The sequence below is a fragment of the Pteropus medius genome, unplaced genomic scaffold (assembly GCF_902729225.1).
Source record: "Pteropus medius unplaced genomic scaffold, Ma_sr-lr_union100, whole genome shotgun sequence".
NCBI classification, from domain to species: domain Eukaryota; kingdom Metazoa; phylum Chordata; class Mammalia; order Chiroptera; family Pteropodidae; genus Pteropus; species Pteropus medius.
The window spans coordinates 667,141-692,645 of NW_024352004.1; the positions used below are offsets into that span (position 1 = coordinate 667,141).

General features: G+C 54.0%; 2 protein-coding genes across 7 annotated transcripts; one reads left to right on the plus strand and one right to left on the minus strand.

Moving 5' to 3' along the window:
* Window positions 1-8,503: 8,503 nt before the first annotated feature.
* On the plus strand, window positions 8,504-15,272 carry GRN (granulin precursor). Of its 3 annotated transcripts, none has more exons than XM_039846702.1 (13): window positions 8,504-8,658; window positions 11,233-11,377; window positions 11,498-11,623; window positions 11,739-11,823; window positions 12,303-12,415; window positions 12,512-12,647; window positions 12,769-12,863; window positions 13,096-13,219; window positions 13,502-13,599; window positions 13,690-13,935; window positions 14,173-14,406; window positions 14,496-14,726; window positions 14,817-15,272. In XM_039846702.1, the coding sequence occupies exons 2-13, from the start codon at window positions 11,240-11,242 to the stop codon at window positions 14,952-14,954; spliced, it is 1,764 nt and encodes a 587-aa protein (XP_039702636.1). In that variant the 5' UTR covers window positions 8,504-8,658; window positions 11,233-11,239; the 3' UTR covers window positions 14,955-15,272. The 3 variants fall into 3 exon arrangements, with proteins under 3 accessions (XP_039702636.1, XP_039702638.1, XP_039702637.1); XM_039846704.1 differs by having other exon boundaries at window positions 8,569-8,666; window positions 14,817-15,217; XM_039846703.1 differs by lacking the exon at window positions 8,504-8,658 and adding an exon at window positions 9,013-9,110 and having other exon boundaries at window positions 14,817-15,217.
* A 108-nt stretch (window positions 15,273-15,380) lies between these two features.
* Window positions 15,381-25,225, minus strand: FAM171A2 (family with sequence similarity 171 member A2). Of its 4 annotated transcripts, none has more exons than XM_039846698.1 (8): window positions 24,979-25,225; window positions 21,458-21,685; window positions 21,135-21,227; window positions 18,666-18,824; window positions 18,407-18,586; window positions 18,197-18,313; window positions 17,956-18,082; window positions 15,381-17,375 (listed from the first exon to the last, which is right to left on the minus strand). In XM_039846698.1, exons 1-8 carry the CDS (start codon window positions 25,094-25,096, stop codon window positions 15,914-15,916), a joined length of 2,484 nt encoding a protein of 827 aa, XP_039702632.1. In that variant the 5' UTR covers window positions 25,097-25,225; the 3' UTR covers window positions 15,381-15,913. The 4 variants fall into 4 exon arrangements, with proteins under 4 accessions (XP_039702632.1, XP_039702634.1, XP_039702633.1 ...); XM_039846700.1 differs by lacking the exon at window positions 24,979-25,225 and adding an exon at window positions 24,110-24,478; XM_039846699.1 differs by lacking the exon at window positions 21,135-21,227 and having other exon boundaries at window positions 24,979-25,214.
* Window positions 25,226-25,505: the final 280 nt, after the last annotated feature.

Below are 25,505 nucleotides of genomic sequence, written 5' to 3' on the forward strand. Positions count from 1 at the left end.
TTCTCGTTTTTCTTTTCTTTTTTTTTTTAATTTTTGAGTGTTTATTGTGTGCCAAATACTGTTGCAGGCACTGAGAGACAGCAGGGAATAAGCCACATAATGTCCCTGCTCACATTTTCTAGTGCAGGAGACACAAACAAATGAGTAAATAATACAATTGCAGACATTGATGACATCTGTGATAGAGAGACCCTGGGATGGCCTAGAGAAAGGAAGAACTAGGGCGTCAGGGGACATTGCTGGAGATTAACCCGCGGTAGGGTGGAGCAGTCAGGGATGAAAGGAAGTGCTCATATGAGAGGCCGGAGGTCACAGTAACTTACACAGAAAGAATATTGTGATGATTACAAACACAGGCTCTGGGCCAGACCTGGATTCAATTTCTGGCTTCATGCCTTTCAACTACCTGACCTCGGTAAAGTTGCTTAACCTCTCTGAGTCTTACTCCTTTCATTGTAAGACAGGGATAACAATTGTACTTACCCGGCAAGGTTGTGTTAAAGATTAAAGGAGAGCTTAGTACAGAACCTGGCACAATGTGAATCTCAATAAACATTAGCAGGACCTGCTTTTTTAAAACACCAAAATCAAGCATACCAGCAATCATCCTAATACAAGAGACTGAATTAAAGCCCCCTGAAATGTGTTTGAGTACAGATTTCTCTGCTAATTTGTTGGAGGACAACTTCATCTCCTTTCTGGGGCTCTGTTTCTTCATATTTAAAATGGAAAGAATAATATTCCTGGCCCCATTTCTTCCCCTCCCACCCTCCTTGCAGATGCCTCCTCTCTCTTCCTCCTCCTGGAGATGACTCTAACCTGACCTCTCTGAGCTGTGTGGGGAAGGCGGTTTCTTCACCCAGGTCCTGGTCCAGTGCTTCAGAAACAGATCATCGGATTAACAAGAGGAACCCCTTTGATGTCTTAAAAAGAATTCTTTCCATTTTATAAGGTCTCTTCACAGCCATCATCCCATTTGAACTTTACATGACTGTGTAGAGGACATGTGAGGTTTACTATGTACCCATTTTACAGATGAGGAAACTGACTCTCAAAAGAGTTAAATGACCTGTCCAAGTGACTCAGAGCAGGAATCTCCTGACCCATAGGGGGACTGCCTGAAGAATGGCCAGGGGAACTCAGGCAGGCTGGAAGGGCTGGGAGGGAGGGTTGGGCTGAGTCGTTGTCAGCATTCAGTGGAACCTGTCATGGTGGGCAAAAGCACTAGGGTCTAAACCGTTTGGATTCAGATACCAACACCACTGCTTAGTAGCCAGGAGACCCTGGACAAAACCCTCAGCATCTCTGACATCTATGAAATGGAGATAATACTCTGCAGTGTTGTTATAAGAACTCAGTGATGTGTACAGAGTAGGCATTCAAAACATCATCCTGATTCATCACTTTCCTTTCCCCATCCCACCCAACTCTCAAGCATATTAACATCCCAGCTCCAATGGTCAACTAGAAAACAGTGCTCACAATCTAAACTGTCCTTCCCTTTCCATGACCCAACCTGTCTACTTGCTGCCCTTGACAAAAGTTGGGCTCTATCTCCTGGAGTCCACCAGCAATGTAGCAACCATTCAGAGGCATAGATGTCCCCAGGGATTCTCAAATTCGGAAAAGGGCACAGGGTGGGGAAGGGCACCAACTAGGAGGCATGACACTGGCTATATCATTAATGGGATCCTGCCCCTCCCAAGCCTTCCAGGACCAGTGGCCACTCCCTTCCAGGATGGGCAGGGTGTCCTTTTGCAGGGGCCCAGGAGGAGCTTGGGAGAGGTTTGGAGGACCTGAGCCCCTGTCTTGGATTTGGCTGGATTTTCTTTGTTTCACTCTAGAGAGGTCAGACTTTATATCATTGATTTCATAAATTTTAATAGACAAATGAATTCCTTAGTTCTGAGTAAATGTTGTTTGGTTGTCAACATTCTTTCAAACATAGGAGTGATAGAGAAGGAAATGACAGTTTATTGAGGAACAATGGTGTGCCTGGAGCTTTACATAGATGTGTTAGCGTAGTAAATCTTCCTGAATGCCCTGGTAGGTCATTATAATTACTCCAATTCATAAATGAAGGCATTTAGGGTCAAAGAATAAGCCAAAGTCACCCAGCTAGTAAGAGACAGAGGTGGAATTTGAGATCAGCAGGCAATGGCTTGGTCCTGCTGTTCAGATTGTCCAGGTTTCCAGCAAAGAGCTAACCCCCATCCCCTGCCACCTGCCTGTCCCATAGGGCACTCTGGCTTCCTGGAGATTCCCTGGGATCAATGTTTGCCCCCACCTGGAAGTTCTTCTCCAGATCACTCACTGCTCTCAAAATATAAGAAACTAAAACTTTGACCTGAGAATGCACCACCCCTCTCCTGTAGGAGGCAGATGTTCCCACATCTGGATGGGAGAGGTCAGCCCAACCCATCCTACCCTGTGTCTTCCCCCACCCCACCCCATCGCTGAGGGGTCGATTCTTCTTCTGCCACCTCTGCCCTTGTCTGGCTGAGGGATCCTGATGATTTTAGTCTGAGGGGTGCCCTGCTCCAGAGTCTGAAGTAGACTGGGTGCAAATTGCCCCAGGAAGACAGAGTTCTGGACATCAGAACAGCAGGATGGGAAAGGGTGCAGCTAGCTACCTGGGGGATCCGCTGAGTTTCTGCGGGGAGAGACACATGGACCAGGGCTAGGGAGGAAAGGACGAGGTGGGCTGAGGGGCAGGTGGGCAATCTCCCAGAGGAAGGGGGAAGGGGGTGATGGTGCTGGAGGTGCTGGAGGTGCTGGAGAGGAGGGATCACCACAATGGCGGCAGCTTCATATCTGAGTTCATACTTAGCTCAGGCCCTGTGCTGGGGGCTCCGTAGGCATTACTTCATTCCATGGATTGGAGGGCCTCATTGTCAATGTCCTCAGTGTACAGACCAGGACACTGAGGCAGGGAGTTTCAGTCAAGTCACACAGCTTGTAAGAGGAAGAGGGACCGAGAGGAGTTTCCTCACTGAGCACCAGGTTTCTCATTGCATAAAAAGGGGGTTCAGCTAGATGAGGGGTCCCATCAGACCCTCTGCAGCTACAAACATTCCTTAGGTGATTCCAACAGGCAACTGGAGCTGAGAACCCCAGGCCATCACTGAAGGCCCCTCCAGCCAGGGCCTCTCTAGAGCCAAGTAAGCCACTCCCCTTCCAGGCTTCTCAGACGTGCCTTTTCCTTCTCCATTCTCCCCTCCCCTTCCCTTCCACCTCAGCCCTGCATCCCGCACCTGGCTTTAGAGATGACATCCAGCTTTACTCTACCCGCACAGAGATGTGATCCTGCCCCCAGGGCCAGGTGGAGCAGCCTCAGCTCACTGTGGACTGACTCGGCCAGCTGACAGGGAGCAGGGCTGTGCCAAACCACAGCCCAGATGAACGCAGTGAGGCCAAAGGCGAATCAAGTATTCTCATACGCACACTGATTTAGAGATGGAAGGGAAACTCACAGAAGAAACCGTTAAAGGGTTTGAGAGTGGATGTCTGGGGTAGGAAGAGAGAGAGAGCGAGAGTGCTGCTCTGCGTTGTAATTTGACTAAAATTTCTTTGCATGTTACACTTTGGTAAATATACTAATTGATTTAAAAAACAACCACGAGGAAGGAGGCCTGCCTACTGGGCGAGCTCATGGCCTATGCTGGGACAGGAACCCAGTTCTCCTGACTTAACCAGCACCTCTGTTGCCAAATATCCCGCCACAGCCTCTGGCAGGGACACTGGACTATTCCTGATTCCCCTCCCCCACACCTACCCAGACAGCCTGGAGCGCCTCGTCAAGTCCCACAGGCACCAGTCAGGTGCCCAATGATGAGGACAGGAGCCTCAAGACTGGGGCAACAATTGCTCACCGCAAAGTGACTCAGACAGAAAGAGGAAGGAGTAGATACATGGGAGGGGGAGGCTGTTCTTGTGCCCTCACTCCAACCTTAGTCTTCAGAGGCACTAGACTTGGCAAAAAAATAAAAACAAAACAAGAAGAAGAAAAAAAAAAATCCAAGAAACCCAGTTAAATTTGAATTTGAGATATACAATGAGTAATTTTTAAATCTAAGTATGTCTCAAATATTGCATGGGACGTACTTATACCCAAAAAATTAGTTTCTAATCTGAAATTCCAATTTAACTGGGCATCTCATATTTTATCTGGCAACTCAAGATCTCAGAGGGGAAAGGCCCCCGCTTTGGGGCAGCTGTGCAGAGTCTTCTGTGGAAAACTCCAACCGGGCAATTGGAAGAAACAGAAAGAGGCTTAGAGAAGTGGAAGGAGGAAGAGAAAGGAGAACTCTCCAATCCTCTGAAAGTGTCCCCCAAGCTCACTTGGAGGAACCTCTTAGCCAAAGGGGCCTCTCCATGCCAGGCTCCTGAGTGGGACCTCCTGTCACTTGTGGTGCCTCCATCCAGCACAGGGTTGCAGCAGGGGTAGAAATGGACCAGGAAGAGCACATTTATAACTGCTTAAGCAAGGGAGAGTGGGACTGGCAGAAGTCACAAAGGAAAGATCGCTAGATTTCAGATGACATAACAATAACACAACTTCTGACCACAAAAGTTATCATAAACAAAGATAAAAGAGCTATGAAAGATTGGGAGGAAATATCTACAACATATGTAATATCCAAGATATATAAAAAGCTCCCACAGTTCAACAAGAAAAATATAAACACTGTAAAAAAAGAAACAAAGGAAAATGAGATAGTTTTATCTGTCAACTTGGTGGGTATTTTTGGATAAGATTAACATTTGAATCGGTGAATTTTGGCTAAAGCAAATTGCCCCACAACGTGGGTAAGCCATCTCCAATTAGTTGAAGGCCTGAATAGGACAAAAAGACTGGCCTTTCCAAGCAAGAGGACATTCTCCAGCGAATACCTTTGGACTTCATCTGCACCATCTACTCTGAGTCTCCAGCCTGCTGCTTCATACTGCCCGTTTTAGACTTGCTAGCTTCCATAATCATGTGAGTCAATTTCTTTTAATAAATCTCTTTCTACATACACAGCAATTGGTTCTGTTTCTCTGGAGAACCTTGACTAATACAGATAAGAACGGATAATTCATGGAAGAAATTTGTATGCAGAATAAGTGTATGTACAAATACTTAGCTTTCCTGAAGTTCAAAGAGATGCAGATAAAACAACCAGGAAATATCTTCTGTCATAAGACTGACAAAAAAAAATTAAACTGCATATCTAATGTTGGTGAGTATATAGGAAATAAGATCTCACAAATACTGTAAGTGGGAATGTAAATTGGAAAAATTTTAAGGCGATTTGGCAATATCATTTCAAATGTGCTTACCCTTTACCCAGCAATGTTACTTTTAGGAATTTAACTCCCACATATGCACTCAGAGACATGTTTGCAAATATTCTTTGCATAATTATTTATAACTAAAAAATTGAAAACATGCAAAAGTCCATCAGATGAGACTGGTTAAGTAAACTTTGTAACACTATAGTGTGGAATACTTGGCAACTGTCGAAAAAGAAGCTAATAAATGGAAAGACATCCCATGTTCATGAATAGGAAGACTTAATATTGTTACAGTGGCAATACACCCCAAATTGATCTACAGACTTGGCACATTCCCTAGCAAAATCTCAGCTGTCTTCTTTGCAGAAACTAATTCTAAAATTCATATAGAAATTTGAGGAAATTCAAAACAATCTTGAAACAGAAGTTGGAGGACTCCCACTTCTCCCAATTTCAAAACTTGCTACAAAGCTACAGTAATTGAAACAGGGTGGTACTGGCATAAGGACAGACGTATAGATCAATGGAATAGAATTGAGAGTCCAGAAATAAACCTTCACATTTACAGTCAATCGATTCTATCAAAATTAAAAATCATTAGACCTGGCTGGCCAAAGGGGCTGGGAGGGCTCAGGAAATAGGGCAAATGGGGATACACCCTTGGATGTCAAATCTCTTTGTGACTCTGGAAATTTGCTCCTATTCTGTCTTCCCTGTTTACAAAATGATCCTCCCTCCTTAAAAGCAAAAGGCAAAGGGAAAGAGATTCCAGAATTAGAGGGTAGAAAGACAGTGGAGTGTTTCCTGAAGAATATTGGAGAGGTTCTGCAGTCCTCGGGGGAACTGTACCCCGTCCACTGAAGTGGAAGTTCACTACATCCATTTTGACAAGCTGTTTAGTAAGTATATTTCATATTTCTTTGCCATAGTAATCAAAGTAACAATGTACGATTCCAATTTTTCTGACTGCTCAGGCTCATATCTTGACTACTAATTACTACCCTTTAAGAGTGATGCCCATACAGCCCATTGAGTCATCCAGACTGTTTGTCCCTACACTCAATGTCCCCAGGATGTCGGGCTTCTAAGTTCTTCAGTCTGCTTTTTGCAATTTTTCCTATTGAACGCTTTTAATCCTTGCTAAACTCAAAGGGACTGCTTCTAGAAACTTCAGCACATGCACATCCCCCGATCTTTCTATAATCTACTGATGCTGGGAAGTCAGATGACAACAATTATTTAAAATATATAAAGTAAGAGAAAAGAGGCTCTGTGTGAGGAAAACTTTGAGCTCTTTCATAGAGAAAGTTTATGATACTTTAAAGAGGATTTCTCAGCCTCAGCACTACTGACATTTGGGGCAGAATAATCTTCGTTGTGGGTTCTGTCCTGTGCTTTATAGGATGTTTAGCAGCATCCTTGGCCTCTGCCCATTAGATGCTCATAGCACTTTCCCCCAGTTGTGACAACTCAGAATGTCTCCACGCACTGCCAAATGTCCTTGCTGGGAAAATCACTCCTATAAGGATTTTGTGATACAGTCATCCCTCGATATCAGCAGGGGATTGGTTCCAGAACCGTCCATGGATGCTCAAGTCTCTTATATAAAATGGCATAGTAGTATGTAAATAACCTATGCACATCCTACTGTATACTTTAAACCATCTGTAGATTACTTATAATACCTAATACAATGTAAATGCTACGTAAATAGTTGTAAAATAGTATTGTTTGGGAATAATAATAATACATGTTCAAGACACACCCAACCACCATAGGCCTAACTACATAGTACATGTCAGCAACTATGTAACTTTTTTTTCAAATATTTTTGATCCCCAGTTGGTTGAACCTAGTGAACGTGGAACCCACTAATATAGAGGGCTGACTTGTTTCAGTTGCTCTAGTTTTTTAAATCTGGTTTTGTGTAGTTGTGATAAATAGGTTCACTTATTGATCTGCCTGACAGTTCATAAAAATTATGTGTACATGCACGTGCTTTATCAATAGTAGCATAAGCCATACTCCCTTGCCTCAGGATACACAAGAAGGAAAATATGCGCAAATGTCACCAATGAACAGAACAGTCCCAATTTTCAGCAGGAGTGTTAACCACTATCTAGACCCTCTCTAGCACCTGGCTTAATACCACTGCTACACAATTCCTCAACCCTGCTACTCCTTCCCTACCCAGACTCCTATCTGTCCCCTACCCCAGCCTCACCCTCAACTCAAGCTCTTCCTTTAGCCTGCATCGCTCTCCATCCCTCCCTCTAAGGCCCAGCCCAGGCTTTCTCTGGGTCTCTCCTCTCTCCTGGTGTATCTCCCATCACCCATCTCTGCCTGGGCCAGGCCCTTCAGCACTGAGCACCGTGGCCCCAGTTGCTGGCTAATCTGTTCTGTGTAGTACATTTTCTCTCCTCATCAGCCATGCCAATTCCTGGAAGGCAGCGCCATCTGAAACTAGAAAGCCACTTCCACTATGCATCTATGCCCCGCTCAGCCTTGTTCCAGGCACCCAAAAGCTCCTCACACCCACTACATTGAACCTGCCATTCAATCCCTGAGAAGGCTGCCCTTTCCATCTGGTTTCCTAATGCCCTTCCCAATACCCCATATTCAGCCACTTCTCCAACTATCTACCTGCGTCAAAAACCTCCCAGATTCAGCTCAAAAAGTTGCCGGCAAGGCGGAATTAAATCTCTTCTTCCCACATAGAGCTAATCTACTACCTCTTCCCTACACACATCTATAGCACTTGGCACACGATTTTGTACCTTATATTAGACTTAATCTAAGCTTGTCTCTCTTCTCCACTCCACACCCCGCTGTGAGCACCTTGAGAAAAGTGCCCGAGGGGTGTTTATCCTTGCCCTCACAACTCTCCTTCAACCCCAAAATTTAATCTGATTTTGTTGAATAGAATAGAAACAGGATGCACAAATGTCCCACATCCAGAAGCGGACATCCTTTAAACGCCCTTGAATGCACTCTCTAAGGGGCAGCTCCCTTGGTTGTCAATGTGTTCAGACAGGCGATGCCACATTTCCTGCAATCTCTACCAGACGGCCGCAGGAGGTGGCGAGGCCGGCACCCGAAGCCCAGTTGAGCTAGCCAGGTATCACATGATTCTCGCATCACATGATCCCTAGAAATGGGAGGCAGGGAGAAAGAGGCAGGCAGGGAGGGAGGGAGAGTGAATTGAAAAGAAGCACAGCACTCCAGGCTGACTCCGCCTCTACGTCGGCAACTCGCCAATGAGAGTGCGACATCCAGGACCTCTGGCCAATGGAAACTGAGTTGGGCGGGCCATCGCGCTGAAGGCCGAAGTCGGGGAGCTGCGAGGCGGCTGCTACCCAGCAAGCGAGGAGCCCGACGCAGGTAAGGAGGTCCGTGAGGCGTGCAAACCTCTCACTTACTTCTTCCCAAGGGCCCGACCATGGGGACGTGGGGGCCTGAGATCCCTCTGGAGTTTCATTGGGAGACAAGAGAAGACTCTTAGGGAATCTTCTTTGGGGGTTTGCGATGCACTGGACGGAGTTTTATGAAGGGTGGGAGTAAGCAGAAATGTCAGTGACCCCCTTAGAAGGAGAGCTTTCCCTTTACCGTCCAGCATCCCCGGAAGCTGCAGCCTCTTCCCTCTAAGCAGGGACCACTCGGTTCTCGGACCGGCTTCATCCCCCCACCCCCACTCCACTCCCGTCAGCAGGTGGTGGTGGTGGTGGTGGTGGTGGTGGGTAGTACCCGCGGCGGCTGGGAGAGGGAGAGGCGCCCGCCCTGCCCCGGAGCTCAGAGGGCTGGAAGTTAGACTTGAGATCCTGGCCTTTTCAAAGGTAAGTAGGGACTTGGGAGTGGTTGTGTCTGGCTCTCCTTTACTTCCTCTCTTGGGGGGCTGAGACAAGCTAACTTCCGCTTCTCCAGTGCACTTTTTCCTGCTCATCCGCTGTTGGGTTGTTTTACCTTTTGGGAATCTCTCTCCTCCTGGCACTTGGAGTTGGGGGGTGCCACCTAGTGGAAGATGACGGAGCTGGGGGCTTAAAGAGGCTGCTGTCACTCTCTGTTGTGGCAGTGTGGATGGGGTGAAGTGAGAAAGGCTGCCACTTAGAACCCTCCTAAGAGGAACTGGGTCCCCTCCTCCCCCATGCCTGGCGCTGAGTGTGTGTGCGTGCATGTATAGTCAGTAGACGCATACACCATACTTCCTAACTTCAGGATATCCAAGAAGGAAAGTAAACATAAAGAAATCACTTGGGAGCGGAATAGTCAGATCTGTACAGACATGCAGCCCTTCCTGCCTTAGCCAAGAAGCGGGTGGGGCCACCTGTGGACGCCTTGCCTGGGAGCTGTGGGCCACGAGGAAAGGGGCTGTGGTGCAAGACCAGTCTTCTTCACCCTTACCTGGCCATGAGATGGCCTCCTGGGAGTGGTCTTTGAGCTGGGGAGGGGGCACTGAGGAAAGGCAGGTGAGGGAGAGAGGATGTGAGTGACAGTGGGTGCGACTCCTTGTCACACAGTGTGCAATGTCCATACTCAGACTCACGGGTTACTGAGGCCCAGAGACAGGGAGCAATTTTTGAGGCTCTCACTATCGGTGGTGGCAATTCTAGACTGGGACCCAAATGCAGTATCCAGGCAAGCCCCTGCTCTCTCCATTTCTGTCTGCCTGGTCCATCTGCCCAGGAAACACTCTGTCCCTCTCCTCTACTTGGACCCCAGGCCTCTACCCTCCCAGGGTTTGTCCATTCCCAGGCACTGTCCATGCAGTGAACCCAGGTCCAATATGCTCTGGAGCCATCAAAGCCTTTCATCTCTATGATTTGATATATAACATGGGCGTGTTACTGAACATCTCTGAGCCTCAGTTTCCTCCTTTGAAAAGTAAAGTTAGTAATTACTACTTTGGGTGGCAATTACAAAGAAGAAAGAAAATAACCATAGAGTGTTTAAACCGGCTCCCAAGAGGCTCAGCAAACATGACTGTTTTTGGCCTTCTAGGCAGGCCTGCCCCATTGAACTAGCGGGGCTGGGTGAGCTTGGGGGAAGAGTCGTGTAGGAAATGAGAGGTGGCGCCCCCTTCCCTCCCCTTAGAGACCGAGGCTGGTTCCTTCTGCTGACTCAGAGCAGCAGCTGAGTGGGTGCTTATGGTTTCTCTCCGTGTGCGGCTATTTCAGCCCCAGGGTAGGAGGAGAGTCAGGGTAGGGGCACGATATGTTTGGGGAGTCTGAAAGGGCCTGGTGGTGTTAGTGTCTCAAAGGCTGACCCAGCCTGTCTGTCCATTTCCCTGGGTGATTGGCAAGCGGTGGCCGGTCTTTGGGGAAGGCGACCCATGTGCAACTGGCCGCCTGACTTCCCTTTTCACAACTTTCTCAACCCCGTGATTTCCCATGTCATCATGTGACCTCCTCTCTCCCACCAACAGGTTTTGGCAGGGTGCAGGTGTGAGCACAGTATCAGGCGGGGAGGCATCTGGAGGGACTCTCCAGGGAAGTGGAACCCTGGCTTTTCTTCAGGGAGGGACTGTGTCCTTGCACCCTAGCCATGTCCTCCCATGGCTACTGATGCCTCCTCCACTGCCCAGAGGGGGCCCCTGTTCCCACAGATCAGACCCACAAAACCCACAAATCTTTCTGACTCTCACATGCCACATCTCTACACACTCACTCAGAGAAACTTGGGTATTGGGCCATGTGTTGGCGACACAGATTCACATGTACTCATGTCAGCATTCATGCTCATGGGTATACACATATTGTTGCATGTGTGACACACACAGGACACATATAGGAAGCTGAATCTCAGGCCCCAAATCTTGCTTCTTCCCTGGACAAGTAGTTGTGGGGAGGCTCAGGTAGTCCCAGGCCTAGGCCTGGGCCTGTGCCTGAGGGGAAACTGGCCCCAGAATCAGGGGTGTCATGGACTTGAGCTAGTTGCCTAATGCCTCTTGATATTTTGCAGGTAGACCATGTGGACCCTGGTGAGCTGGGTGGCCTTAGTGGTAGGACTGGTGGCTGGAACACAGTGCCCAGATGGTCAGCTTTGCCCTGTGGCCTGCTGCCTGGACCCTGGAGGAGCCAGCTACAGCTGCTGCAATCCCGTTCCGGTGAGTGCCCTCAGCCCAGGCAACTGCTGACAGCTGGGATTTCCCAAAGGGTCATCTTGGATAGACCACAGAAAGAGATCAGACTTTGATCCTTCAGCTTATCCTCTCCTTGCTTCCCAGGACAAGTGGCCCACAGTGCTGAGCAGGCGTCTGGGCAGACCCTGCCAGATCGATGCCCACTGTTCTCCCGGCTACTCCTGCCTCCTGACTGTCTCAGGAACCTCCAGCTGCTGCCCGTTCCCAGAGGTGAGGGCGCCACTAGTTTGATGGAGGGGCTCAGTTCTGCGTTTACAGTTTTCTGCACTCTCTCACCCTCAGGTAAAAAAGCCTAGTCAATGCAGGAATCTTTTGTGTCTCATAGGCCGTGTCATGCGGGGATGGCCGCCACTGCTGCCCACGGGGCTTCCACTGCAGTGCTGACGGGCAGTCTTGCATCCGAAGATCAGGTGTGGCAGGGGTAGAGTTGGAGGGCAGGTGGACGGGCAGCATGTAAAGCCAGAGTGCTCAGGAGCCCAGTCGCCTGGATGGCCCTGATTCCTACTCATGCTCTCATTCATGTGGCATCTGTACTAAGCAACACCCCTGCTATGGACAGAGGGGTAGCACTGGGACTAGGAGGGGGAGGAGAGAATGTAGGGCTCCAGGCCCAGTGCCAGGCATTGCAAGGGTGGAAGAAGCCAAGCTGGGGTAGTTTAATGCCAACCCAGTCAACGGATGCCCCTGCCCTGTGCCATGTTGCTGAGGTAAGGAATGGCTTGTGGGAGAGTGGCTTAGGAATGCCTGAGAGAGCACCGAGCCCTAGTGCCAGCCCCTCAATTCCTCTGTAGCTGGGCCTGCAGGCCCTGGTGCTAGCAGCTCCATGAGTGATAGGGGCAGTGACCTTCCTTGACTGTGCTGGTAGAATCCTGGGTCATCCTGTCCACAGATACCAGCCCCTTGGGTGCCGTTCAGTGCTCTGAAAGCCAGTTTGAGTGTTCCAACTCCTCCACGTGCTGCACTATGCTTGATGGCTCCTGGGGATGCTGCCCCATGCCCCAGGTACAGGTTTGGGAAGATGAGGGGAGGGGGAGGACAGCAGGGGCGGAGCGGGGGGCTGGAGGGGGCAAAGACAGAGTCAGGACCATCTCTTCTCAGGCTTCTTGCTGTGAAGATAAGGTGCACTGCTGCCCTCATGGTACCACCTGTGACCTGGCTCGTGCCCGCTGCCTCACAGCCACGGGCACCTACCCCCTGGCAAAAAAGATCCCCGCACAAAGGACTAATAGAGCAGGTGAGGACATGGAAGAGGATCGGGTTGGGGGCTGGGAGTGAGGACAGGCCTTGCCTGGTTCCTAGCTGAGGAAGAGTTCCCTTCCACCCTGGCTGCCCCTCATACCTCTCTTTCCTTCCAGGGGTCATGTGCCCAGATGCACGGTCCCAGTGTCCTGATGGTTCTACCTGCTGCGAGCTGCCTACTGGGACGTATGGCTGCTGCCCAATGCCCAATGTGAGTGAGGGGCTGTAGCCATTTGGGCTATGTGCCCACAGCCACCTGGCCTGGACACTTACCTTCTAGGGACTCCATGAGGTGGGGCCTGCTCGCTGGCTGGTTGCTGGGAGCCTGGCTGCTCAAGGCTCATGCCACCCCCTAGTGGGGGATTGGGGCAGTGCCAGCTGTCAGCCTAGCTTCTCCCTGTGCCCTACTGGAATCATAAAGACCCACCCCTACCTCCACCCAGGCCATCTGCTGCTCTGACCACCTGCACTGCTGCCCCCAGGACACTGTGTGTGACCTGGCCCTGAGTAAATGCCTCTCTAAAGAGAACACTACGGACCTCCTCACCAAGCTGCCAGCACACACAGGTACCAGAAGCAGACCATAGACCATTTCAAACCTGCACCAGGAGGAGAAGCTCTCCACCAGGCTATTTCAGGAACAGATATGGGGGTGGGGTACTAACGGCCGCATGGAGGGGCCAGGGCATGTATAGCCCCTTTTTCTCCACATTGGGCCCCTTCTTAGGATCACTGCCAGGGGTGGCCTTCTATCCTCAACATTTGGTTCCAGCTGTGGAGCCGGCAAAGGATGGGCACCCGAGGGTCCCCAGTGCCACTGCTGACCTTTCCTCCTTGCTTAACTCACAGTGCAGGAAGTGAAGTGTGACACGGAGGTGAGCTGCCCAGATGACTATACCTGTTGCCGCCTACAGTCAGGGGCCTGGGGCTGCTGCCCTTTTGTCCAGGTAACCAGGAGTGGTGGGTGAGCTGGGCTGAGCAGAGGGTGGCAGCCAGCTAGGCCCCTGTGCCCACTGTCCCCTCTCTATCTGTCCTAGGCTGTGTGCTGTGAGGACCATGTACACTGCTGCCCAGCCGGGTTTAGGTGTGACACAGAGAAGGGTATCTGTGAGCAGGAGGGCCACCAGCTGCCCTGGATGGAGCAGGCCCCAGCCCACCACAGCCTACCAGACCCACGAGCCATGGAGAGTGATGTCCCCTGTGATAACGTCACCAGCTGTCCCTCCTCCAATACCTGCTGTCGACTCATGTCTGGGGAGTGGGGCTGCTGTCCTGTCCCAGAGGTGCATAGGTAGTGGGATAGCATTGGGGGACAGTGTCTTGGCATGGGCATGTGGCCAGACTCCAGCTACCTGGCTCTTCCGCCCTCTGCCTAGCTCACAGTGGCACAACAGTTCTGTCAGATTTCGTTCCTAGCTGGAGGAGCTGTGAGCAGAAGAGGCAGAGTGGAGATAGGTAGGGCTCAGTGTTCTATCCTACAGAGTAGCTTCCTAGACCACCCTTTCTGCCCCTCCCCCCAGGCTGTCTGCTGCTTGGACTACCAGCACTGCTGCCCCCAGGGCTACACTTGCGGGGCTGAGGGGCAGTGTCAGAAGGGGAACAAGATGGTGGCTGGACTGGAGAAGACGCCTGCCCGCCGGGCTTCCCTGTCCCACTCCAGAGACATGGGCTGTGACCAGCACACTAGCTGCCCAGTAGGGCAGACATGCTGCCCGAGCCTGAGTCAGGGCTGGGCCTGCTGCCAGTTGCCTCATGTGAGTGCCCACCTGCCTGCCCCTGGAGAGGGGAGCTAAGTCCTGGGAGGAGGGGGAAACAAGAGCATAAAGCCGTTCTGTCCCTGCAGGCTGTGTGCTGTGAGGACCGCCAGCACTGCTGCCCAGCTGGGTATACCTGCAATGTGAAGGCCCGAACCTGTGAGAAGGAGGTGGATCCTGACCACCATGCCACCCGCCTGACCCTCAGTCCTCCCGTGGGTGTGGGGAACGTGGAGTGTGGGCAGGGGCACTTCTGTCATGATAACCAGACCTGCTGCCAAGATAGCCGTGGGGGCTGGGCCTGCTGTCCCCATCGCCAGGTCAGTGCCACCCCCAACCTCGGGGCTGGGTATGGGCCTGGGCCAGGTTCTGCTTCGTTCAACTCTCACACTCCTCTCTTGACTGTCCAGGGCGTCTGTTGTGCAGATCGGCGTCACTGCTGCCCTGCTGGCTTCCTCTGTGGGGCCAAGGGCACCAAATGTTTACGCAAGGAGACCCTGCGCTGGGACATTCCTTTGAGGGACCCAGCCCCGAGACAGCAGCTGTGAGGAGGGATTGAGAACTGAAGACACTTCGTAGCCCTTGGGACCTGCTCAGAGGGTGCCCACTGCTCAGGCCTCCCTAGCACCTCTCTCCCACCGAATTCTCCTGGACTACCCATTCTGAGTCTCCCTATTATCATGAGGCGGGGCCTCAATCTAAGGCCTTCCCTATCAGAAAGGAGGCTGTGGCACGAGCCACAATTATAAACTGCCACCCCGTCCCCCAATTTCTGTGGATCCTGTGGCCAGGTGCTCTTCCCTATCCACAGGTGTGCGAGTGTGTATGTATGTGCTCCATCCAATAAAGTTTGTACACTTTCTTAACAGTGTCTGATTTGGCCACCCTGCCTGCTCCCCCTAGGGGACCCTCTAGCAAGGACCCCCACTATCCAGCCCCCACATTCCTTCATCCTCACAGAGATACACACAGAGTTAATCTCACCAGTTGTATATTTGTTGCTGCCCACAGCAATCCCATCACATTATCCCTTGGTTCCCAGAGCTGTCCCAGCCACCAGCCCTGTGACATGGTAGCCCAGAGGTAGGCTAGGCAGCAAACAGTGCCCCCTCCCCTCCCAGGGGTCCACAGAGAATGTTCCCTCCCTTCCCAGCCCTCACACTAGCAGCTGAGGCCTGTTTGCCCCTCCTGCTTTCCCACAATAGAACTTTCTATGTACAGCCACGTTTATACAGGCACTGCTTCCCCCCACCCAACCCTCCTCCCCAGCACCTCCCACTGGGGGTCTGGACCCCTCCCACTTCCCTTTTGGAGGCAGACATGGGTCCCTCCCAAGACATTACCCAGCATATACCACTGGACAGCTCCGCAGGCACCTGGGCACCTTTTCAGGCAAGGGGCTAAGAGCGAGTGCCCCCGTAGCCCCCCGGGGCCCGCACCCTGGGGACCGGAGCAGGCGGAAGGGGTGGGGGCCTACCCGGAGGCGGCGCCAGGCGGGGCAAGGGCACTACTTGACGTTGAATACCATCAGCGGCCGCTCCTCCCGCCGCTGCCACGGGCTCTTCTTGTCGCCAGCCTCGTCGCCCACCTCGGCCCCCAGCTCGTCCTCCGGGCTGGTAAGCGAGTCGCGCCGCAGCTCGCTGGCGCTGCTGCGGGAACTGTCCCCGCGGCTGCGGCCCCGACCCCGGGGTACCGTGGCCGCCCGGCCCTCGGGCGCTGCCACCTCGTCCAGCAGCGGTGTCAGCGAGTTGTCCTCCGGGGAACAGAGGCCCGTGCGGCTCTCGCTGCTGCTGGGTTCCGTGTCCTCGCTGAGCGCCAGGCGCGGGGGCGCGGGCGGGGGCGGCGGGGCGACTGTCGGCGCGCGCTCCCGCTCCTCGCGCAGGGGCCGCCGGCGCGCGGGCCGCGCCTCGTGCACGTCTACGCCCGAGTCCAGACTGGCATCCGTGCTCCGGCCGCCGCCGCCCGCCTGCAGGTCGATGTAGGAATGGCGCACCTGAGAGTTGGAGCGCCCATCGAGGGACACAAACCAGGCGCGCGGGTGGGGCTTCACGCCCAATTCGAGCAGCTTCTTCTCGGTCAGAGCCTGCAGCTCTCCGTTGAGCTGCGCCATGGTGGACTCGTTGAACAGCACCGGGATGGTGACCGAGCCGCTGACTGGCGCTGAGCGCCCGCCCCCCCAGCCCTCGCCGCTGCCACCCCCGCTGCCCTCGCCTCCCGCGCCCGAGTGGCCCTGAATCAGCGGGCGCTGGGGGTCGGGCTGGGGAAAAGGGCGCGCCGGGCCGGGGGCTGTGCCCTCAGCTTGGACGGGCTCGTCGCCCGCCCCCGCGGCCCCAGCCTCGCCGCTGAGGCGCACGTAATGCGCAGGGATCACCAGGGTGGGCATGACGTTGCGGTAGACACTGTCCTTGAGGTGATCGATGGAGCCGCAGAAGATGAGCTGCCCAGCCTGGCCGAGCGAGGGCGGCCGCGCCAGCTGGTCCACCGACTGAGACAGTAGGAAGTCGGGGGTCTTGCTCTCGGTCGCCCCCTTGTGGCCCAGGTAGTGCTCGAAGGGCGGCGGCGGCGAGGGCGGCTCCGGCAGGAAGGCAGCGGCCCCAGAGGGCCCCCGCCGGTACTCCTCTAGGCCTGGCTCCAGCCCGCCCGGGCCTTCGATGGAGCGGGCGCCCTTCAGCCCGGCGCCCTCGCCCCCGCGGGCACCCGCAGGCTCGGCGGCCGGTCGGCAGGCAGAGCGAGGCTTGGATCTGAAGAAGTCTTCCCGGGAGGAGGCCAAGTCTCGGGAGCTGGAGAAGGCAGAGTGAAGGGGGCCTGGAGGCGGAGCCTCAGGATCCCCAGACGGGGCGGGCTCCAGGGGTCCCCCACAGATGAGGTGAAGCTGAGACATCGAGGTGGCCTGGTCTCGTTTGTTGCCGTCAGAGGGCCCAGAAAGCTGCAGCTTGCGGTGCTGTTGCCTCGGCTTCAGACAGCGCCTCCTGGAGAGGAAGGGGCAGACCAAGACCTTCAGGAAAGGGTGGCGGCCAGAGCAGCTCCCTAACCCCCACAGTTGCAAAACGAGGGATGCGCATAGTTGGAGGGATCTGGATAATGCCTGAGACTCAGGAGAGATGTTGGGGAGGTCAGGTGGGTTCTGGGTGAGGTTTGTAGAAAGAGGTTGTGTGTCTGTGGAAGGTCTAGCCAGCCACTGTGCCCATTTGAGTCCCCCTAGGGTAAATTCCATGCCTTAGCATGTTGGAGGTGCAGTGAGAACCTGGGAGGAGTGCCTAAGCCAACCAGGGGCATGTCTGGTCTGAGGTCCCCTGGATGTGAAAGCTGGGCTGGTGGAAGCAGCTGCAGGTTGTTTCTGGAGGGGCCTGGGCCGCAGGTCCTGCCTCCTCTTTCCACTCCTCTCAAGCCATCAGTCTTTCAGTCTTTGCATGAGCTTTCCTGTCAGCGCCTTTGAGGATCAGTCTGTGCTTCATGCATCTTTGGGGCCTGAGCACCGAGCATAAGGCCAGGCATAGAGCCGGCCTCCGTCTGCATGGGATGGGGGAGGGGGGTCTGGGCAGCACTCACCGGCAGTAGTAGATAAGCAGACACAGCAGAATGAGCACCAGCAGGGCCAAGGCTGCCAGAATGGTGAGCAGGAAGATGGTATGGTAGGTACCGATGTCCTGGATGCCCGATGTGATGGTGACCAGCCCTGTGCCAGGCAAGGGCTTATTGTTCCAGGTATGGATGCCCTTCCTGCCTTTCGGAAGGAGTCCACTCTTCCAGCCTCCCCTTCCCCCACTGCCCCTCACACCCCCACTCTCACCAGTCATGGGAGAGGCCATGGCAGCTGCCCAGTACCCCAGCTGGGGGGAAACGAAGGTCCAGTAGAGCTGCCGTCCTTCCTTCCGGATCACACCAGTGCCATTACGTACCCACAGCCCTGGGAGAGGCAAGGGTTGCATCAGACTCAATGTCCCACCCCATCTAAGTCTCTTTCCCCAAACTCCAGCACCAGCAACCCCGAGGCACTCACCACTCTTGGGGTCAAATCTCCAGGCTGGAATGCTAGTGCCAACAGCAAGGGCACGAGGCTCCGAGGGCACGGGCAGGGACAGCTGAATGGGGCCCGAGAGTGGCACCTCTGTCCCATTGCCTGTCAGCAAGTGCACACTCACGGCAGCCAGGGGTATCAGCTCCAGCCAGGAGCCATTGCCTGGGGAAGGGGACACAAGGGCTGAGGGCTAAATCCTGGTGTGGGGGAGCATCTCTTCCATGTCTGGCACCCAGCATACCTGAGCTGGAGGCCTCGGTGCCTAGGAAGGCAGGGAAAGCCCGCATTTCCTGCTGGGTGCTGGCAGGTGTGAGGGAGGCCCAGAGCTGGCTGTAGGTGGAGCTGACAGGCAGGCGGGCAGCCCGGCGCTGGAACTGCACCCAGGGCTGGGAGCGGGCACCTGGACGGAGAGAGGAGGGGCTGCAGTGGCCTGGGCAGGAACAAGGTTGCCCAGGGACCAGAGCAGACAGCAAATATTTAAAGAGAAGGAGAGCCATCGGTCAGGCCACTTGGGAAGTACAAGGAGGGTGATGACTTGGGGAGAGAACTGGGCAGTCACAGAATGTTAATTGGAAGGGACATGGATCAGCAATCTCCTAATCCTGGCTGTGTGACCCTGAGCAAGTTATCTGTTCTCTCTCTGAAACGTATAACATGATGAGGTTTAGATCCTCAAACAATTACCGTCTACTGTGTGGCTGGCACTGCGTTAGGTGCTTTGGGTACAAAAATAAGGTACAATTCACAATTCCCTGCCTTAAAGTTCACAGTCTAGTGCAACAATGTCTATTACAGTACCCATTAGAACTTTCTGCCCTGATGGAATTGTTCTATATCTATGCTGCCCATTCTAGTACCCACCAGAAACACGTGGCTACTAAGCACTTGAAATGTGGCCATTGTAGTGTGATTGAGGAACTGGATTTATTTTTAATTTTTAAAAATTTAATGAATTTTAAATTTATTTAAATTCAAATAGCCACATGTGGCTAGTAGCTACTGCATTAGACAGCTTAGGCTAAGCGTGCACACATGTATGTCTGTCTGTCTTGGGGTGGAGGAGACGTAAAACAACTCGAATACAGTATAGTAATAGCCAACATTTATTAAGCTTTAAGATATATTGGGTCTTATAAGCAGGCTACCTATGTTAATCTCTGTAATTAGCACAACAGCCCCCAAGGTAGGTTGAAGTAGGTGATTTTATCATCAACCTCAGTTTATAGATGCAGAAATGGAGGTAGGAGGAGTTCAGTAACTTGCCCAAGGTCACAGTCCTGGAGTCCAAAGGAAGCCCAGGCAGTCCAGTGCCAGGACCGCATCCTCTCATCCACCATCCTATCCTGCCTCGCTACTACAATGGAGGGATGCAGGATGCAAGGGGAGCTTGGTCCACTCAGACTGGGAAAACCCTGTGGAGCTTTTCAGGATGAGTAAGACTCAGCCAGGAAGAAAGTGGAAAGGGACGTCCATAAGGACTGCCAGGAGAAAGGCCCAGAGGCATGAGGCAGCATGCTGGTCAGGGGCCTCCAGGTGACTGGAGTGGGAGGTGTGCAAGGTGTGCAAGGCAGCAGAAGGCCAGGTCTCAGAGGGCACAATTGGCATGTGAAGGAGGCTAGGCTTGATACTGAAACAGTGAGAGCCAGGAAGGCTTTAAGCTAGGAGGCAACAAAGGGTTCATCTGGCATTTTAGAAGCCTCCAAAAATATTTTAGAAGCCTCTGGTTCAGGATCAGAGAGATAATGATGAGCAAATTGGAGACGGGCTCTCCCACTCCAGAAACCACTGTGGCCCCCTAGTCCTAGCCAGATGGAGTCTCCTCTCTGCCTGACTCCATCAACCAGCCCGCCATGTGCCCCTCTCACATAGCCAGACCAGAGCATTCCCTGCAAAGTCACTGTCCCCTTCTGCCCTTGCATCTGGAAGATGCTTTTACTCCTTCCCTCTTCAACTCTCAAGCCCATGCTGTCCCACAGCTCCCTTTACCAAATTCTTTCGCTCTGCTACATTCACAGGTTAGGGTTTTCTTAATATTGAATGCAGTCGCCCTCTATTCCACTGTCCTGCCTGCTTTGTAATTATTTCAGGGTTTGTGATGATCTGTTTGTGTGTCTTCCCACCTATCTATGAACTTCACAAGGCAGGGAGCAAGTCTGTTCTTCCTTACCATCATTCCCCAGCATCAGACACAGTGCCTGGCACAGCCTAGATACTGAAGTAAGTTTTAGTTGAACAAGACCGAAAAGCCCGTGGACACACCAGGGCTGCCGCAGGATTGCTCCTGGCCTTGCACTCCGTAGGTGTTCGATTCCTTGAAATGACCCTCTCATGGCCTTCTAAAATGGCCAGGCACCCAGTAGGCATGCAACAAGGACATGGAGATCCACTGAAGATCAAGGTGGCAGGGACTGGGAATTCTAATGGTAGGAGTAGCGGGAGAATAGAAACCACAAGAAGCCCTAATAGCAATAAACATTTATTAACCACCTTCTGTGCTTTTTTTTTGCGTGCTTGCTATTTGATCCTTACCTCAATTTGATAATGTAGATACTATCAATATCTATATCTTATAGATGAATAAACTGAGGCTTACAGGATAAGCGATTTGCCCAAGGGCACCTTGCTAATATGTAAAAGAGCAGAGCTCTCTATACCCAGATCATGGGGGAGGTAGAAGAGCTGGCAGGTCGGGGGGTGGGGGTCGCCTTACCAGGAGAACCCAAGAGGATGTGCACCAGGTCCTCATAGAGGATGAGGGTGGCCGGCCGCTCAGGGAGCAAGTAGAGGCTGACTGACGCATACACTGTGGGAGGGGTGGCCTGTCAGCTCCAGAGAAAGCCCCTGTCCACCCCCAGACGGGGCACTCCCTCCATCCTAATCCTAGTGACTTCATCCTCCCTCAGCCCCCTCTGCATGCCCCAGCCCAGGCAGCAGCTGCTGGAAAGCCTACCCCCTCTGCCCCTAGGACTATTTTGGGAAGGGGTTGATGGGGTCAGCTGCTGCCCACCCCCCTCCACCTGCCCCTGCACTCACAGGGCAGCTTGTCAACACGCCAGGGCACGGAGTTGGTGAGGAAGCCAGGGCGGGCAGCAGTGACCAGCACCCAGGTGCCCAAGCGGTAACTGAGGGGCAGTGTAGCTACACCCTCTGTGTCGGTGGTGCCAGCAGCCAGCAGCATCCGGTTCCCAAACACATCCACTGAGGCCCGGGCCAAGGGCACCAGTTCCCCGCTCACGTACACCTGCACCTTGATCAGGATCTCTGTGGGCAAGATGGGGTGAGAACAGTGAGGAAGAGGGAAAGGGAAAGAGAGAACTGTGGGGGAACCCTGAGATCAGAGGAGGGGACAGTAGGTTGGGAGTGGCTTTGGGGCTGAGGCTAAATAAGATACTATAAAAGCCAGCATTTATATAGAGCCATCATTTAAACCTCACATCAGCCTGTGAGGTAGGTGGTACTATTACCATATTTCATCAAGTCTAATAAGTGCACTTTTCCACATTTAAACATTTCTGAACTCAGGCTATGCCTATAGTTGATGATGTCATAATTATAACTGGCAGAATTTTTTTTCCTTTTCTTACTGGTGCATGAAATAATGGTGCATCTTCCAGTAGATGATGTATTAGACTTGATAAACTATGCTTGTAGCCCATTTTACAGATTAAGAAACTGAGGCTCAAAGAGTTTACATACTTGCACTACAGTTAAGTGGGAGATCTGGGATTCAAACCTGAGAGTAAAATTCTAGACTCAAATTCTTAACCACTGGACCCTATGGGGCTGGTGTCAGGGAGAGAAGAGGGAAGGGAAGGCTGAGAAAGAATGAATAAGTGGAGAACCAGGGAGGGATCTGCAAGTGGAGAGGAAGGGAGTACGGGGGGCTGGGTCAGAGTTTAGGTTCTCAGGAAAACACAGAAGGGGACCCTAGGGAACTGGTCATTCCCATCATTCACCCTCTTCCCAGAATCCTTTGCACAAGCCTGTTTCTCTTCAGATTGAGGGACTAACCCCAACCCCAAACAAGTACCTCCTGCCCCCTCCTCCTCACATACTGTTCTGCTGGACCCCCTCCCAGCTGGTCAGCTACAGTCAGTCGCCATGGCAACACCTTCATTCCTCCCAGGAGATGGGCAGGGAACTGGGGCCCTGGCAAGGGGAAAGAGATGTGGGGGAGCCAACACAAGCCCAAGGGAAACTGGTATGGAAGGGAAGTCCAAGTCTTTTGCTTTGCAGCCAACTCTGCCCCTAGTCTCTGGATGGTCCAGCCAGGATCAGCCTGGAGGTGCCTTGATTTCAGATGGGGTGATGGTGGGGAGGAACCAGGCCTAGAGTTGTTCTCATGGATTCTTCAGGCAGCCTCTCTGATCCAAAGCACCAGCTACTTCTTCCTACTCAGTTCAGCCACTCCCTAGAGAGCATGCCTCACCCTTACCTTGCTGCTAATAATGGGAGGCAGTGTCATGCCTGTAAAGGTATAGAGGCGGAAGTGCAGAGCCCAGGAGGCAGGTAGGAGTGGGCTGGGTGCTAGACACAAAACTAGGGAAGCCAGGTACAGAGGGCAGAGTCCAGAGCTGAGGGTTGCAGGGCACAGGGAGGTCAGGGGGCCTCACGAGTGGAGCCTGACACTCGGCAGTGACAGGTGTCTTATCTCAGGCTTCCAATCCCAGGGATAACACCACGCCTGGCCCTGGCATCTCATCCAGCTGTTCCTGAGCCCACCTCCCTGTCCCCTCCCAGGCCAGAGGCCAACTCTGCAGGGTGGGTACACACGCTGGAGTCTTTTCTGCTCTCTGGTTCTCCCGGGAAGTGGCAGTGTCCCCACTTCCCCAGTAGGAATTCTGAGAAGCTAGAGGGGCCCGGCTACTCCCCACCTCCACCCCAGTCTAGGAGCAGCTGGATGGAGCAGCTGGGAAGAGGGAACCCAGGAGTTATGGACTATGGTCATTTGGGGGAGGGAGTTCAAGAGCCAGAGCCTCAGAAAAGGGGAGGGAGCCCAGGGCACAAAACAGGGTGGGCAGGTAAGACCTGAAGGAGGCATCAGTGCCAGGCTGGGGTGGGGGCTGGGGCGGGGGCAGGTGCCTAGCAGATTCCCTTCTCTCTTCTCCTCAGCTGGGCTCCCAGCCAGCAGTCTGGGGGAGCCCCCATCCTGGCTCTTCCAGCCAATTCCCTGGGCCCCCACCCTGGGGTGCAGGACTTGGGAGAGAGGCTTCCTGAGAAACCAGGGCTCTTTCCCAGCCATCAAAGCTCCTCTTCTCCGCCAGAGCTCAGGGAAGACTGAGGCAGTAGAGATCCTTCCCCAGTCCTGAAAGCCTGACAATCCATACAGTATCCGCCTCTCTTGGCCTCACAGCCCTGCCTCCTTCCAGGAGGAAATCCGACCCCCTCCTTTCATCCGGACCCCACTTCCCTCGTCCACACCCCCCTACCCTGCTTTTCCTGCCAGCTCCTTGGTGGGGAGGTGAGGAGTGGAGAACCCTGGTTCGGGTTCAGACAGGGATGGGCCCCAGAGGCAGGAGATGGGAGAGCAATAGCTGGGGTGGTGGGGCAGGAGGCCGGAAGCTGGGTGCAGGGCTGGAGTGGGTGGAGCATCCTGAGACCCCAGGCGTAGGGAGGGAGTCATAGTCCAGCTCTCCCACCCTCTCCTCTGCAGGAGCCGACCCCACCCCCACCTCACACACCCACCTGGGCCCGGTGAGGCGCTGGGAGGGTCTCCTCCATTGCGATGGAAAGGTGAGATGAGGAGGGGGTGACCTGGGAGCGGGCTGGGGACAGGAGTGGCCGGAGGCCTGCTGGACTGGGACCCAGGCACCTGCCCTCCCAGCCGGCACTGCCCATAACCAGCTAGTTAGCCAGCTCAGCATGGCTCCGCCACCACAGCCTTGCCATGCGCTTTGAGCTGGGGAATCACAATATACCCTGATTTCCTGAGCCCCCCAACTGCAGCCCCTTCTCCGTCATGGGCTGAACAGCGTTTCTTTGGTGCACCCCAAAATCTAAACCTGGGGAGCCGGCTGGTGTCTGCTCCAAGGCGAAGAACCCCATTCGAGCAGTCCATTCCACCCACAGCCTCACTCCCCTTCTCCCCTCCCCCCGTCAAACCCAGCTCTAGGCGCCCAGCCCCCGTCTGGGCCAACGGTAGCAGCCGATGCTTATGCCCCCACCCAGCTGGGGTCGGGAGCGAGAAACCCGCAGGGGGCTGCAGAGCGGGCGCCCTCCCCAGCCCGCCCCTGGGCGGGTGTCTTCTGTAGACAATGGCTCAGGCAGCGGCGCCTCGCGAACCAGGAGGGAGAAAAACAAGGCAGGAGGGGGCGGCGGCGCGGAGGCTGGAGACCCCCGCCCTCCCCATTATGTCTCCCCGAGACCCCCGCCCCGGCGGTTCCCCTCTCCCCCATAAGCGCCGACCCCAGGTCGCCTAACTCCCCCACCCAAATTTAGGGAATAGAATAGCCCCCAATCCACCAGCGCCGCCAAGAGGTGTCTGGCGGGCGGGGGCCCGATCGGGGATGGGGGGCGCAGGCACGTGATCGCTGCCCCTTGTGGCCGAGACTCACCCTGTGGGCTGGGGGGCTCCGGCGGCGACTTGCCGGGAGCCCGGGAGGCGCCGCCGAGCAGCAGCCCCAGCAGCGGCAATAGCCGCGCGAGGACGCTGGGGCCACTCGGTGGCGGCATCGCGGGGCTTGGCCCGGCCCTAGCGGCCCATGGCTCCCGCCCGGCCCCGCTCCGGCGGCCCAGCTCAGCCCCAGCTCTGCGCCGCGCCGCTCGGGCTCCCGCTCTGGCTGCAGCCGCAGCTCAGCGCGATTGTCTCCGCCCGGAGCTGCCGCCAGCGCCCCCTGCAGGCGGCGCCCCATCCCACTGGCCTCCGGGCACCGCCCCCTCGCTGCCCCACTCGGCTCGCCGCCCGCTGTCCCTGCCCGCGCTTAGCCCACCAGGCAGCGCCCACCCTGCGCTCCCAGATCCGGAGCTGCTAGGGAGTGTAGCAAACAGAGTCCAATCACCAGGGTTCCTGGAGTTCCAGAACCCTCGCAATTGGGATCAAAATTTTTGGAGGGTGGGAAAAATAGCTATTGTTTGCAACACA